Raw genomic sequence first — 13,018 nt, forward strand, 5'->3', positions numbered from 1 at the left:
GGCGCTCACCTGACCATCCAGGGAGGCAGCGGCAATGGCCTGTGGTAGGGTGGCAGCCATCGGCGTGGCTGCAGTCACAGCGCTCAGCACAGTTCAGCCCATACGTGCCATCCTGCATGGAAGACAGCATCAAAGGTAGCAATGAGGGCCTGGGAAATTCCATGACAGGAGAGGAAAAGGCCATTTCACATATAGTACCCTGCTGTCCCAAACACTCCTTAGAGGGATGCATCTTAATCACCGCTTTCTACATTTTCTTAGTCCCCAGAATATCGGCTCCAGGAAGTCAGGGTTTTAAAGTTACTCAAACCCCTGTTTATGCCTGACACAACAGTTGAAACACATAAATGGTGAAGCCAATCATGTCAACATACTGGTATCTATATATGCAAATATATGTAAAAACGCCAAGTATTTAAAAGAAGTGTATCCTATAAGCTACAACTTATAAAAATATTTTCTTTTGTTCCTAAAGGTTTTTACAAAATAGATCAGTGTCCCCTATAACATATTTCTTTAGTGAAAAGAGAGAATGACCCACACAAAAATGACCCTGACCAACACAAAATGCTCTAAAATTATAGTTTTAAAACTATAATTTTATAATTTAAAATTTTTTAATCATAAACTAATTTTAAAAAATTATAGTTTTAATTGAATTAAGTTCATTGCCATAAGTTGCCAATGAGATACATGGTACTATCAAGAAAAATAAAGATCTTTTGTTACTTTTTTCGAATTATTATCCTGCTTTTCAGGAAGAAGTCTAAGCCACACAAAGTATTCTGACTCACAATCCTAGGTATGAGTCGACACACCTCTCACTTATCCTCTTCCAGATCTTTTATATTTTCACATGCACATACATCAGTGTGGATAGTCTGACGGAGACAAGACTCTTCAGGGACATGATCGTTTTGCTTGTGGGGAAAGGATGGAAAGTTCAGCTGTTTCACCCCAGATTCTGAAAATTGAGGGAGGCACTACAGGCCTCCCCAGCACCACCCAAGCACTAAGAAAAACAGGGTGCAGAGTTACAATGGAGGAGGAACATTGGCACCAGCATAGACAGGTAGCGGGTGCCAGATGAATAATTATTTGCCCAGAACTTGTTAAAATAAGAAAAAGAAAATCACTTTTTAGGCCCCACCAATGTTTGATAGAGCTGCGCAGGATTTAGCTTTGTCATGATATGAACCACTAAACCCTCAGCCTTCATTGATGGACTAACTCCTCTAAGGTATGAAAAGAGATTGTGCCAGGGGTTTTGCTTTGTCTACAATCAGATAGGCAGTAAAAAGTGACCTCAAGCTCCTCTCCAAGTACTGATTAATTTGTTCACTAGTCTGATGAGAGGCAGCAAAGCTGACAACTCTGTCCTAGGGGTTTGAAGGCATGGAATATCCATGAGTGGAATCCTCTCTACTTTGGGAAGTGGATTGTACTTAATGAGGAGGAAGCCCAGAGAGAGAAGAGCATTGTGGAAGGCCCTTCTCGAGGGGCCCAGTTCAGGGGATTGCACTGTTATCTTGCCATCAAAGGATGTCCTGGAGGCAGAGAACACACACCACAGAGAGAATGCCTAATGGCTCAGGAGAAAAGAATTGCCATAGGAAGAGAGAGTGATGGAAAATAACTATCAGCAGCTTACTCCAGAATGCACTTCCCATTTGCACTCCCTGACAGCCTGAAGTAGATGCAGTATGAGATTTCTAATGACATGTATCTCCAAAGTAGGTCAAGGGAATAGAGTGAGCTATAGAGACATCTTAAGGAGATTCTTATGGTACCAGAGATACTTATGTTAAAAGATGCTGTTTCCAAACCTTCTTTCAACACTTCCGTGAGCATTTCTGTGACATCAATCACCTCTCCTTTCAACTCCCTATTTTCCACCCTAAAGGCAGGGGGATTTCCATGATAATGGAAACAAAATATTTGGAGAGTTGACAGGCATACACTGAGTGTTTGACCAGTGCTGTTCACTGGCTGCCACCAAGAGATGGGTGTTTAAGAAACAGAAAATAAAGGGTGGGGCTTGAGGAAACTGAGTAAGAGGAAGGAAAAGAAGGAAGAAATTCTCACAGAGCCTATCTAACCAGTTTCCATGTCTATCCCTTTTCCAATCCTACATCCAGTTTGAATCCAAACACCTCGATTCTTCCAATAGTTACCAAAGTCTGGTACACACTGAGCCGCTTTAACAGGAAAACTGCAAAAAGAAGCCAACTTTATGGCATCAACTCCTCGCAGGCATTTTCCATCAGGGCACTGATTCGTGCATACCTGGCAGTGAAGTTCGCATTTCTTCCCACGCCACCCAGGTGCACACGTGCAGGTCCCGTCCAGGGTGTTGCAGGCTCCCCCGTTGAGGCACTGGCATGTTAAGTTACAGCCAAAGCCCCATGTGCCACTGGGACATCTGATGGAGCAGTCCACCCCGTGCCATCCTGTGCAACAAGAATGCCACAGCAAGTGAGCCAATGAAGGTAGCAGGGAGCCTTGCTGAGCCAGTCCAAGCCACATTTCTCTTTAGAAACACCTTGGAGATGCACAACCGTGCCTTCCAGCCCCAGCCACAGCAGCAGACAGCATGGGTTCTGCCAAGTTAGGCCTCCATCAGAAATGAACAAAAGGCACCCCTGAGGACCCAAAGAGCCATGTGTGCTGTGTGATCTGTTAAGGATGCCAACACTGTGAAATACTAGTAGGCTACTGAGGAAGAGATATAGAGTCAGAGCACCTTTAATGAGCAGTGATGCACACTGTGGAATCCTAAGTTTTGGTCAGATCAGGAAAGTGAAATATTTAGATGGAAGGGAGATGAAAGATTCTGCTTGAAAACACAACGCCATCTTTAAGGCAGAACCCCATTAACCAGCTACAGAGTGTATCCGGGATCCTGGAGGATGAACACGTTCTGGTACTCATATAAAATTGGTGCTTGGCTGCGTTTCTTGTCATGACTCCAAGCCAGACAATTTAGAAGCATGAACACATGTCTGCTTGTTTACTCTTCCTAAAAGTGCACAGACTCACAGACTTTTGGAGTTGGCAGTGACTTCAGAGATCATCTAATGTGAGCCTCTTCCCTTGATTCAGAAAAGCATTCCAGGCCACAGGAGATGAGGGGCTTGTAGAAGGCAGACACCGAATTTTGGTGCAACTGGAGCCAGAACCCCAGTTAAGGTTTCTTTCTTTTGTGTCTTTAGGAGATAGCGTGACCAGGATCAAATTAAAGACTTATTTACCCATTCTTACCTGCCCTGCAAGTACAAGACCCATCTACAGGAGAGCAGACTGCATCATTTTTACAGCCACAGCGAGAGGAACAGTTTATCCCGTAGGTTCCCAGAGGGCATGGGGTAGAGCAGTCAATTCCCTAGACAGGCACAAGTAGTAAAATGCGATCAATTTTGCCAGCTGAAATAAGGCCAACACAAATAAACAAAAATATACCTGGGCAATGGTAATTATACTTCCTCTCTAATTTTAACACACCATATATTTTTAAATTTGTTATAATGTCACCACTATACACATTTTAGAAATTTAAGGACAATACTAGCTGGTCTATGTTTAGGATATATTATTAAATGGGATCCAGAAAAGCTTGCACCTACATTAGTTTGGCCTTCATAGCAGAACTAAAACAAAACAGCAATAAAAATCCTTTGTCCTTGCTCAGACAAGTAGATATATAAAAATAGGCTGTATCTATAAAATTCCGTTCAATAAATAAACACCAATATGAACCATACATTTGATCTCAACCCTTCTGAGACATCCTTATATAATATGTAATATTTTTAGTGGGTAAAGCAAAGCAACAAAACACATTCAGCCAGCAACATGATTCACTTTATCCGACAGGGAGCATTAAACATAGAATTAGGCTATCAAAGGCGACTGGAGGTCAGCTCCTTTCAAAACAGAAGGGACTATTAAGATAAAGTTAATTCAAGGGCTGAACCAAAGGGTTATGACATAGGTTATAAAACCCTATAAAGATCCTCGCAGCTCTGTGACTTTATGATCCACCAGTTCTACATTATGTGCTCTGGAATAATCATCAACATTCTTCATATTTCAATTTTCTCTTTAAAATGGGAAGGAAGAGCTCCAGAACAACACATTCTTCTTTAAAGCAAAGATTCCTAGCCTATCACTATTAAATCTTAGAAGCTGTAAGAAAAATTCTGCTCTATTAGCATATAGGCATATTTATAGGGTCTGGATTTTCAAAGGGACCTAAAAACTTATGTACTGCTAACTACAGAATGTAAATACATTATAAACGCTAAATCAATGTGTCTTCAAATTTCATGGAATTAGAAATAAGAGCTGTCAACAATAACAGTAATCTACTTGGAAAAGTAACTTCTTTGTCACCTATAAAACACAATATAATAAATTGCTTAAGGAATATTATAGTATTTTATACTTTCTGACATATATATATTAAAAATTGATGCCACATTTATCGTTTTACCAGCTTTCCCGGTCATCATACTAAGGTAATTCCTTATATCTCTATTAGTATTTTTCTCCTCATTTTCTCTCTCTCAATGATGTGGATGACTTTAGCATATTCACTGTATTTCACCAAAGGTCATATAAATCACGATGTGAGATACTTCACATTGCTCCCCTCTTCTTCCTCCAGAGCCCTAGTCACTCACTTTGAATCCTGGGGCACAGGTGCACTTTCCAGTCACACTGTCACAGTCTGCCCCATTTTGGCAGCTGCAGATCTGCTGGCAAGCTTCCCCATAGAATCCAGGAGAGCATGTTTCATTACAGTAGAGTCCTGACCAGCCCGGCTTGCAGGCACACTCTCCAGACATGGGGTGACAGCTGAGAGACATGGATGAAAGAAACAAGTCACTTTGGGGTAAACATGACACCCAACTTCTGTGCAAATGTTGCTTTAGCAATGATCACTAAATGTGTGGGTAATCCCACGTACAATAATTCAAACTTCATTCCCAAGCTTGATTGGTTGAAACCTGATGGGTACTACAGAAATGTATGAAATCAGCATCATCTCTAGCAGGATGACTATTACAACCACATCCTTTTGTCTGAAATTCTTTTTAATTCACTTAAATTGACCGCATTAATTTTGTAAGAGGTCAACTCTATGAGAAGAGCTAAAAAAAAAATTCCATCCAACGGACAATACCAAACCATTTAACTAGTATGCTGTCCCAGGAATACCAAATGCAGTGGCCTCATCAGCCTGTTTCTCCTCTCAGTTCCCTATACCTGGTAGCAAGCAGCTGTCTCCACCTGAAACAGCAGCCTCATTGACCTGCCAGGCAACCAGCTGTTGCTCCGTAGCAAATGGACATATCAGCTGTGCTGAAATGCACGCTAGTGAGTTGACACAATGGGGCCCTCTGTGGCATGCTGGCTCAAAACACATGTGCTTCTCACCACGAGAAAATCTTAACAATCAAAGTAGCTCTGCTGACAATTGGAAGACTATTTAAAGATGGCCTTCCTCACCTGATAGAGCTAAAACCCTCCCTTTAACTAGGGCCAACAACAAACACCTCTGTCATACCAGACATTTGCTAAATGACCTCCCATCAGAGGACTCTTCATAGATTTTCAACTCTTGGCAAGAATGACCACCTGAGAGGGATGAAGAATGAGGGTGCAATCCCAGTTCTCCCACTACCTGGGTAGCCTCAGTGAAAGCATACAACCTCCCTGGACCTGATGTCCTGGTCTGTCAAGTGAGGGCCTCAGTAGCCATGCCTCATAATCTCATGGCCTATATTCCTCCTCCTCCTTGTTCAGAAAATGTCTGCGGGTTGGATGATTTGGTGCTCATTTTCAGAATTTTATTTAAAAATACTTTTAGACCTCTGCTGCACCTTAGTGTTCATAGGCAAAGGCCTAGAAATTTACCAAACACTCAGAAAACATGGCATGAAGAATAACTAAGTACAGTTCTACATAAGAGGTGGTTTCTCGGGTACAGGTTTAGATTCACAGGACCAGGGCGTGAGTCTCAGACCTACTTAGATCTACTTAGATCTATTCAAGTTTGCCTAACTTCTATTATCCTTGGGCCAATCACTTATCCTCGAGCAATCACATGGCATCCCCATGACATCTCAAACTTAAAACGAAGCCTTTGTTCTTCCCCCTCAGTATCTATCTCCAATTTTCCAAATTTCCCTAAATAGCACCACCAATCACTTAGTTTATCTCGGAGTTATTCTTTTTTTCTCTCTTTTCTTTTTTTCTTTCTTTCTCTTTCTCTCTTTCTTCTTTCTTTCTTTCCTTCCCTTTTTTTTTTTTTTTTTTTTTTTTTTTGAGATGGAATCTCTCTCTGTCACCCAGGCTGGAGTGCAGTGGGGCAATCTGAGCTCACTACAACCTCTGTCATTTCTCCTGACTCAGCCCCCCGACTAGCTGGGATTACAGGTGTGTGCCCTATGCCCAGCTAATTTTTGTATTTTTTTAGTAGAGATGGAGTTTCACCATTTTGGCCAGGCTGGTCTCAAACTCCTGACGTCAAGTGATCTGCCCGCTTGGCCTCCTAAACAAAATGCTGGGATTACAAGCCTGAGTCACCGTGCCTGGCCTAGGAGTTAATCTTGATAACTCTTTCTGCCTCATCACTAGAATTTAACCATTCTAACTCCAAAATATATTCTGAATCATCCTGTCATCCTCATTCTGCTCCAGCCGATGCCATCTACCTCCTCACCTTCTGAACAGCCTTCCAACTGTGCTGCCTGCATCCACCCATGCCTTACCACCTAAAGCATAACTCATATCATTCTCCTTCTTAAAACTCTGCAAAGGCTCCCCCCACCCTCGGAACAAAACCTGGACTGTTTAATATAGCTACAGTGACTACAGAATTTATTGTCTAAACCAGGGCATTTTTAAGAGTGAAGAGGGAGCTGCTAATAATTATACTAGGACAACAGGCCTGAACCAGACTGTCCTTGTGAAACCTGATACACAATCACCCTAAACACAGCCCACAGGGCCTTTGTCATCTGGCCACTGCCTACTCCTCAACCTCTTCTTTCATCATTATTCTCCCTTTATTGCTATGCCTGACCACATTGGATTTCTTCTAGTTTGTAAAAGCATCAAGTTTTTTTCAACTTAAGGGCCTCCACATGGCTATTTCACATTCCTAGGATGCAGTTTCCTTACTCTCTGCCTAGCTCTCTCCAGTGTGCCTTTCCAGCCTCAGCTTAAACATCCCTTCTTCAAAGAGGCCTTCCCTGACCACCCAAAGTTAAGTCAGGTCTCTCCACTTACACCCTTCCTTAGCACCCTGTTCCTTCTTCTTATCTCACTTATCACAATCTATAATCCTATGTTTATTTTCCAGTCCTTTAATGTCTTCCTTCCCTTCTAGAAGCACTGTGAATTCCAGCAGGACAAGAATTAAATCTGTTTTGCTACCTTTCACCAGCACATGGTAAGCCCACAGTATGTGCTGATTGAATAAGTGAAAATGCCACAAGTGATCCAGAGTGGACGTGACTCCAGAGATCTAGCATTCCCACACTAATCTGCTTCTCCTTTACATCTCAGAGTCACCAAACAATGTTAAGTTATACTGAGTATGTATGTATGCAAAGGGGAATATTTCCTCTAAAATTAGTTTCTAAAATGTCAACGTCTTGGCTGAAAGGAAATAGCCATTAATCACAGGGAACAACTCATTAATGTCACCATGTTTGTGATGACATTGTAAGGAGACAGCATTTCCTGAGCACTGAGTAAGTCTCAGCAATGTGCTGAGCACAATTTAGTTCAATCTGCACAACCTTCCTAGATGGTAAATATGATCCCATTTTCCAAATGTGGAAATAGAGGCCTAGAAGGGGTAAATTATTTATTCAAAGTCTCACACAGGTAGTGGCAGAATCAAACTTGAACCTAGGTTTGTTTTTATACCAAAGAAAAAGGAGGTTTTCTAACAGCCTGCTAAGAGGACAAGACATGAAGGAGAATTGCTAAAATTTAGGATTCAGCACATATAAAGGGGTCAACAGGATCAGTAAAAACAAATATTGTATGAAAAAAACAGGGAAAAATTTAAATTCACTTCAGTAAGTCCTTACATTTGATAAAAGGAAAAGAAATATTTCAAGTGATGGATTGGTTAGAGTAGCCTACCTTATCTTCTTAACATATTGTATTAAAAAATCTTCTTAACATTTATATTAAAAAGTAGAAAATAATATTCATGGTGTAGACATAAATGTTAAAGCAAATAGACAATTTGGAGGGTGATGAATTGAAGCAAGAGGCAGGCTGAAAAATTGATATTCAATGACCCTCAGTGAGTGTTAGTGCGGCACACTGGTTTTCAGATTGATTGACACCAAAATTAGTATTCTGCAATTTGTAATTAGATGTAGGAAGCTAGAGCACTTTGGAGGCATTTGATGGGTTCTCATGCAGGCAGCTTAATTGGTAATGAGATTTACGTGTTGATGTAGGAGCAGCAGATTGGAGGCTGAAGGGTGATATACTCATTACCCGTTTTCTGTCTAAAGAACAGATTGCTTTGTTTAGATAAAAATAGGTTATACACATATGGAAATATTTGTCACTTATACATGCATATAACCATGTACATATATTTTAGGAAACTGTTTGATTTAATAGTTGAATTACACAAAAGTCCAATACTATATAATATTGGCTGAAATAGTCATTGAACTTCCTTTTATTCATTTCCTTAGATGTTATTAATGCTCATATGTAATAACCATTACGTGAGATTTGCAAATAGGCACTCCGGATTGTCCATGGCTATTAAATGTCTTTATTACCAAAAGCAACTAATATATTTCTCTATATTGCAAGTGGAATATTATTAAATCTCAAATTTTATTTTCTTGTTCAAAATCATTTCCATCAAAAATTAGTTTTCAGTTGAAAAGTCCAGGTCACAGCGAATGTCTTTAGGCTCAATAATAGTGCTAAGGTTTAAAATACTAATATTACTTATAAATATATTTAAATTCATTTCAACCCTGTGATAGATTGCAAAATAAAAATGGCTACAAATTATTTGCAACACCTCCCATCAAGAGGTGGAGTATATCAAATCTGAACTTGGTTAGATGACTTGCCTTATCTAAAGGGACATTAGCAAATAAGACACAACCAAAGGCTTAAAAAGTGTTTGTACATTGGGGTCTGTCCTGTCTTCCATTGCTTTTAGAAACCAGTTACCATGTGAAAAACCCAGGCTAGCCTGCTAGATCCTGGAGATGCATGGCTCAGTCACCCCTCTCACCCACCCAAATGCCAGACAGGTGAGTGAGGATATCCAAGACCAATCAGCCTCCAGTTGATCTGCCAGCTGAACACAGGGAGCCCAGCACAAGAATCACCAGGCTGAGCCTAGCCCACATAGTCAAGCAAAAAATCATCAGTTAATAAATGTTATTTTATATCATTAGGTTTGGGGTAGTTGTTTTTATTTAATGTAACAAAAGCTACCTGATACAAACCCTTACCCAACTATAGGGCTACAATATATGTCAATGTGTATATCCACAGAACTCAGTATGTACCTAAAGACAATGCACATTATTAATATACATCATATTTGTTATCTCATTAATTATAATGAAAGGCTTTAGCACATCATAAATTATGTAACAGCAAAGCTCCACTTGCTTGATAAATGAAAATGTGAACAAACTAGAGTTTCAATTAATACAAGGACTCTATGCCTTTTGGTTTGAAGGGATCTTGGCCTTCCAGAAATTCTTTTTACATGTGAAAGTTCACGATATAAGAATTAGACAGATGGCTCCAATGATGAATTCAATTAGATAGAGTCATATAATCAACATTTAATTTGTTTTAATAGAAATTTGTAAAAGCTAATTTTTAAAAATGCCTTTCATGATTTACAAAATCATGAAAAGACTGATTTTTTAAAAATTATTCTGATTATTTGGTATACATTATTAGACAGATTTTAGTGTTACTGATCTATGAAATTGTCAATGTCATGTACTTCTTTGTTAGTACATACATGTTTAGGTACATATGACCTATGTCAAAATTACCAGTTTTGCCATCAATCAAATAATTCTCCACTTTGCACCTTGCCGCTACTAACATGGTATCCAATCCAACAAAACCAACATGCTCTATGCTTTTCCAATTCTGATAGCACAGCTCTTCCTTTGCATAGATTTATTATTCCATTTGATTCCAGTTGTGTCTATATACAATGAAACAGCATACTGGTGTAATGTTCTTAGTTGTCACTATATGAGGCTTACTTTTGAAAAACAAAACCCTGTGGAGATTATTCATTTTTATTACTCCAAATATTTACATAAACTTTTCATGTAAAGAAAAGCAGTATTTTCCAATGAAGAAAACCAGAAGTTGACTAATGTGGCTTACAAAGTTAGTTGAATCATATTGACAATATATTTCTTTGACATGTTCCACTAAAATGTATTCCAGCACACATACACATGCACACACACACACACACTGAGTGCAAGCTCTATACTTTGGTTACTAACAATAATAATAACAAGGGCTTAAAGAAGAGACCAACCACATGCTTTTGTTTACTTTTAACTTTTTTGCATTTGGGATTTGATGTGGCTCCAAGTTATCCTTCAGAAGTATAAATGAAGTAACAGTTGTACTGAATGCAAATAAAAGTCATTCTGGTAAGATATGAACTACTATATAATATACTACATTTTTGTCAAACTCAGCTTTTCCAGCAGTCTGCAAAGGAGGTCCAGAATTCTAAGTTATGTGTATCTAGTCCCCGGGGTAGGAAAAGAAGAAACAGGGGTAAGAAGATATTTTTAGGGCAGACAAGGTACAGTAGGGTGGGTGGGATCATGGTTTCCTGTTCTCAAATTCTTCGAGAGGTTTTTGACCTAAAAGTCCCTTGTGAGTTCTATGTCACAGTAATCAATTCAAAAGAGATATTTCACATGTGACAGCCACATGTGAAGCATTTCCACAAAACTTCCACCAGTACACTTCTCTCTAGCCATTTTTTTTCCTTCCACAGATGTGCTGTCAAATAAAAGATGCTGCAGTAAGAATCATTTTATGATATTTTTGCATACTAAACTTGGCTGAACTCCTTGTCTCTCATTGCATCTTTGCTTCTAAGGGAATGTCACAGAATCCCTTGCTTAGGGGAAAGTTCTACTCACCTCAGCAAATTTCATTTTTATCAGTGGTCGTTAATAGAGAATAGAATTTGATATCCACCAGTGACCATCAAACAATTTTAGCACCTCTGATGTGGACCATCACTCATTAAGTTAAAAAGTCTTCTCTTACTTAGCAATTCCTGCCCAGAATAGCCTAAAGGCAGGAAGGGGCTTGGGATGAGAACCACTCTATCAATCTCTCCTTCCAAATCCTGAAAACCGAAGTTAAAATTTTCATAGGACACGTCCTTCCAGGGGAAGCTGACACTCACCTGTGAGTGTTGTCCAGGTGGCAGGGGCACCGTTTGTCACATTTGATGCCGTAGAGCCCCTCGGGACACAGGCGTGCTTCACAGCGCTCGCCCTCAAAGCCTGCTTCGCAGAGGCATGCACCGCTCACATGGTAACACTTCCCTCCATTGACACACCGGCAGGCCTCAGCACAGCGAACACCATAGGTCCCAACAGGACACTCATCCTGGCACCTACCAAGCAAGAGGCAGGAGCAAGAAGAAAGATTAGTTAGTGCCATGCGAAAATGAACGGTTGATACAGAATGGCTTTGTTATGCACAAACTGAACTGCTTTTTGCTCTGGCAATTATTTAGTGATTGTCCCATGGCAGGGATGAAAAGCATTAAGATGCTTTACTCTGGCTACATATAATGTTAACAGCAGCAGGACCTGTAGAAAACAAAAACAAAACAAATAATAACAACAGCAAAAGATGAAACCAAAACCAAAATATGAGCTTAGCACATGAGACATGTTTACACTTAGTATCTGCCAAAGTTACATAGCACGTTAGCGGATACTAAGAAAGTGAGAAAAGAAATTTTGAAATGTTGGTCCCAGTACATAATTGTGACATTTCAAAACATACTTTCCTGATTCCAAAGAGAAAACTTTGTGTCAAATTTGAACTAAATGTTAATTCTCCTGGCTTTCATGTGGACATTGATTTTTAATCTTAGCCATGTTTCTACTCTTGTTCAAAGCTGAATGATAATCATTACTCCTCAGTTAGAAAGTTCTGTAACTAATAAGCCAAGTCCTTTTTTAGATCTGGGAAACTCTGAGCTACCAAAATCAGATGTCCTCGATTCCAACCTGAGAAGTGCCTGCCAGTAGAAAAGCTTGGAGTCTTCTAACACGAAACGATTGGCTAGTGAGGTTTTGCCCTCTGCAGGGAAGAAGGGCTGCAAATAACAAGGAGTAAAGATCAGCCGTCAAAAATTCACTTTATTGTCTTCTTAAAAATGGCATTGGAGCTCTGTCCAGGAGAAGGGATATGCTCTAGGTAAGGTGAATGACGTGGGAAGCTGAGTTGCTAGAGGGAATCGTGATAGAAAAGAGAAAATGATCTTTCATTGCTCCATGGAAAGCATGAGTAGTTCTTAGACTAGCCAAGTTTCTTTCTGACTAAGCCAGGTGACTGGCTCTCTGCGGCAGAAGGAGAGCTTTCTGCCAAGGGAGAGGGAGACGGCTTCACCCAGCCGAGTACTTGCCGCAAGAAGGGTACACTTTGTCTGGGCAGCCACTTCCCATGTGGCTCTTAAGTCAGGCCAGAACCAGAGTAAAAAATGTAGGTCAGCCTTGCATTTTTTAGATCTGTATAATGTGAGTAGCAAGGCATAATAACAAATTCAAGCACACTTAAAAGAAACAGAAAAGAAACATACTTCAAAGAAATACTGTTTCTTTGTAGCTTTGCATATTTTTAATGATAGGGTGCAACAAGTAACAATACCAGCGTGGGAGGAATTCTATTTCAGTGTGGAGGACAAATCTTGATAATTTTTTTTTTGGAG

The 13,018-nt window shown here is 39.9% G+C and overlaps 1 protein-coding gene across 4 annotated transcripts in view; it reads right to left on the minus strand.

The window, feature by feature from the left end:
* The window catches only part of MEGF10 (multiple EGF like domains 10), a 172,470-nt gene that overhangs the window by 39,303 nt on the left and 120,149 nt on the right, over positions 1 to 13,018 (minus strand). For all 4 annotated transcript variants that reach the window (XM_010339202.3, XM_074381937.1, XM_074381945.1 and 1 more), the window contains exons 9-13: positions 11,480 to 11,692; positions 4,683 to 4,857; positions 3,262 to 3,382; positions 2,287 to 2,450; positions 10 to 112 (exon numbers count right to left, since the gene is read on the minus strand). In XM_010339202.3, coding sequence (XP_010337504.1) covers positions 10 to 112; positions 2,287 to 2,450; positions 3,262 to 3,382; positions 4,683 to 4,857; positions 11,480 to 11,692 — 776 coding nt within the window. The remainder of the gene's footprint in view (positions 1 to 9; positions 113 to 2,286; positions 2,451 to 3,261; positions 3,383 to 4,682; positions 4,858 to 11,479; positions 11,693 to 13,018) is intronic.

The sequence above is a fragment of the Saimiri boliviensis genome, chromosome 1 (assembly GCF_048565385.1).
Source record: "Saimiri boliviensis isolate mSaiBol1 chromosome 1, mSaiBol1.pri, whole genome shotgun sequence".
NCBI classification, from domain to species: domain Eukaryota; kingdom Metazoa; phylum Chordata; class Mammalia; order Primates; family Cebidae; genus Saimiri; species Saimiri boliviensis.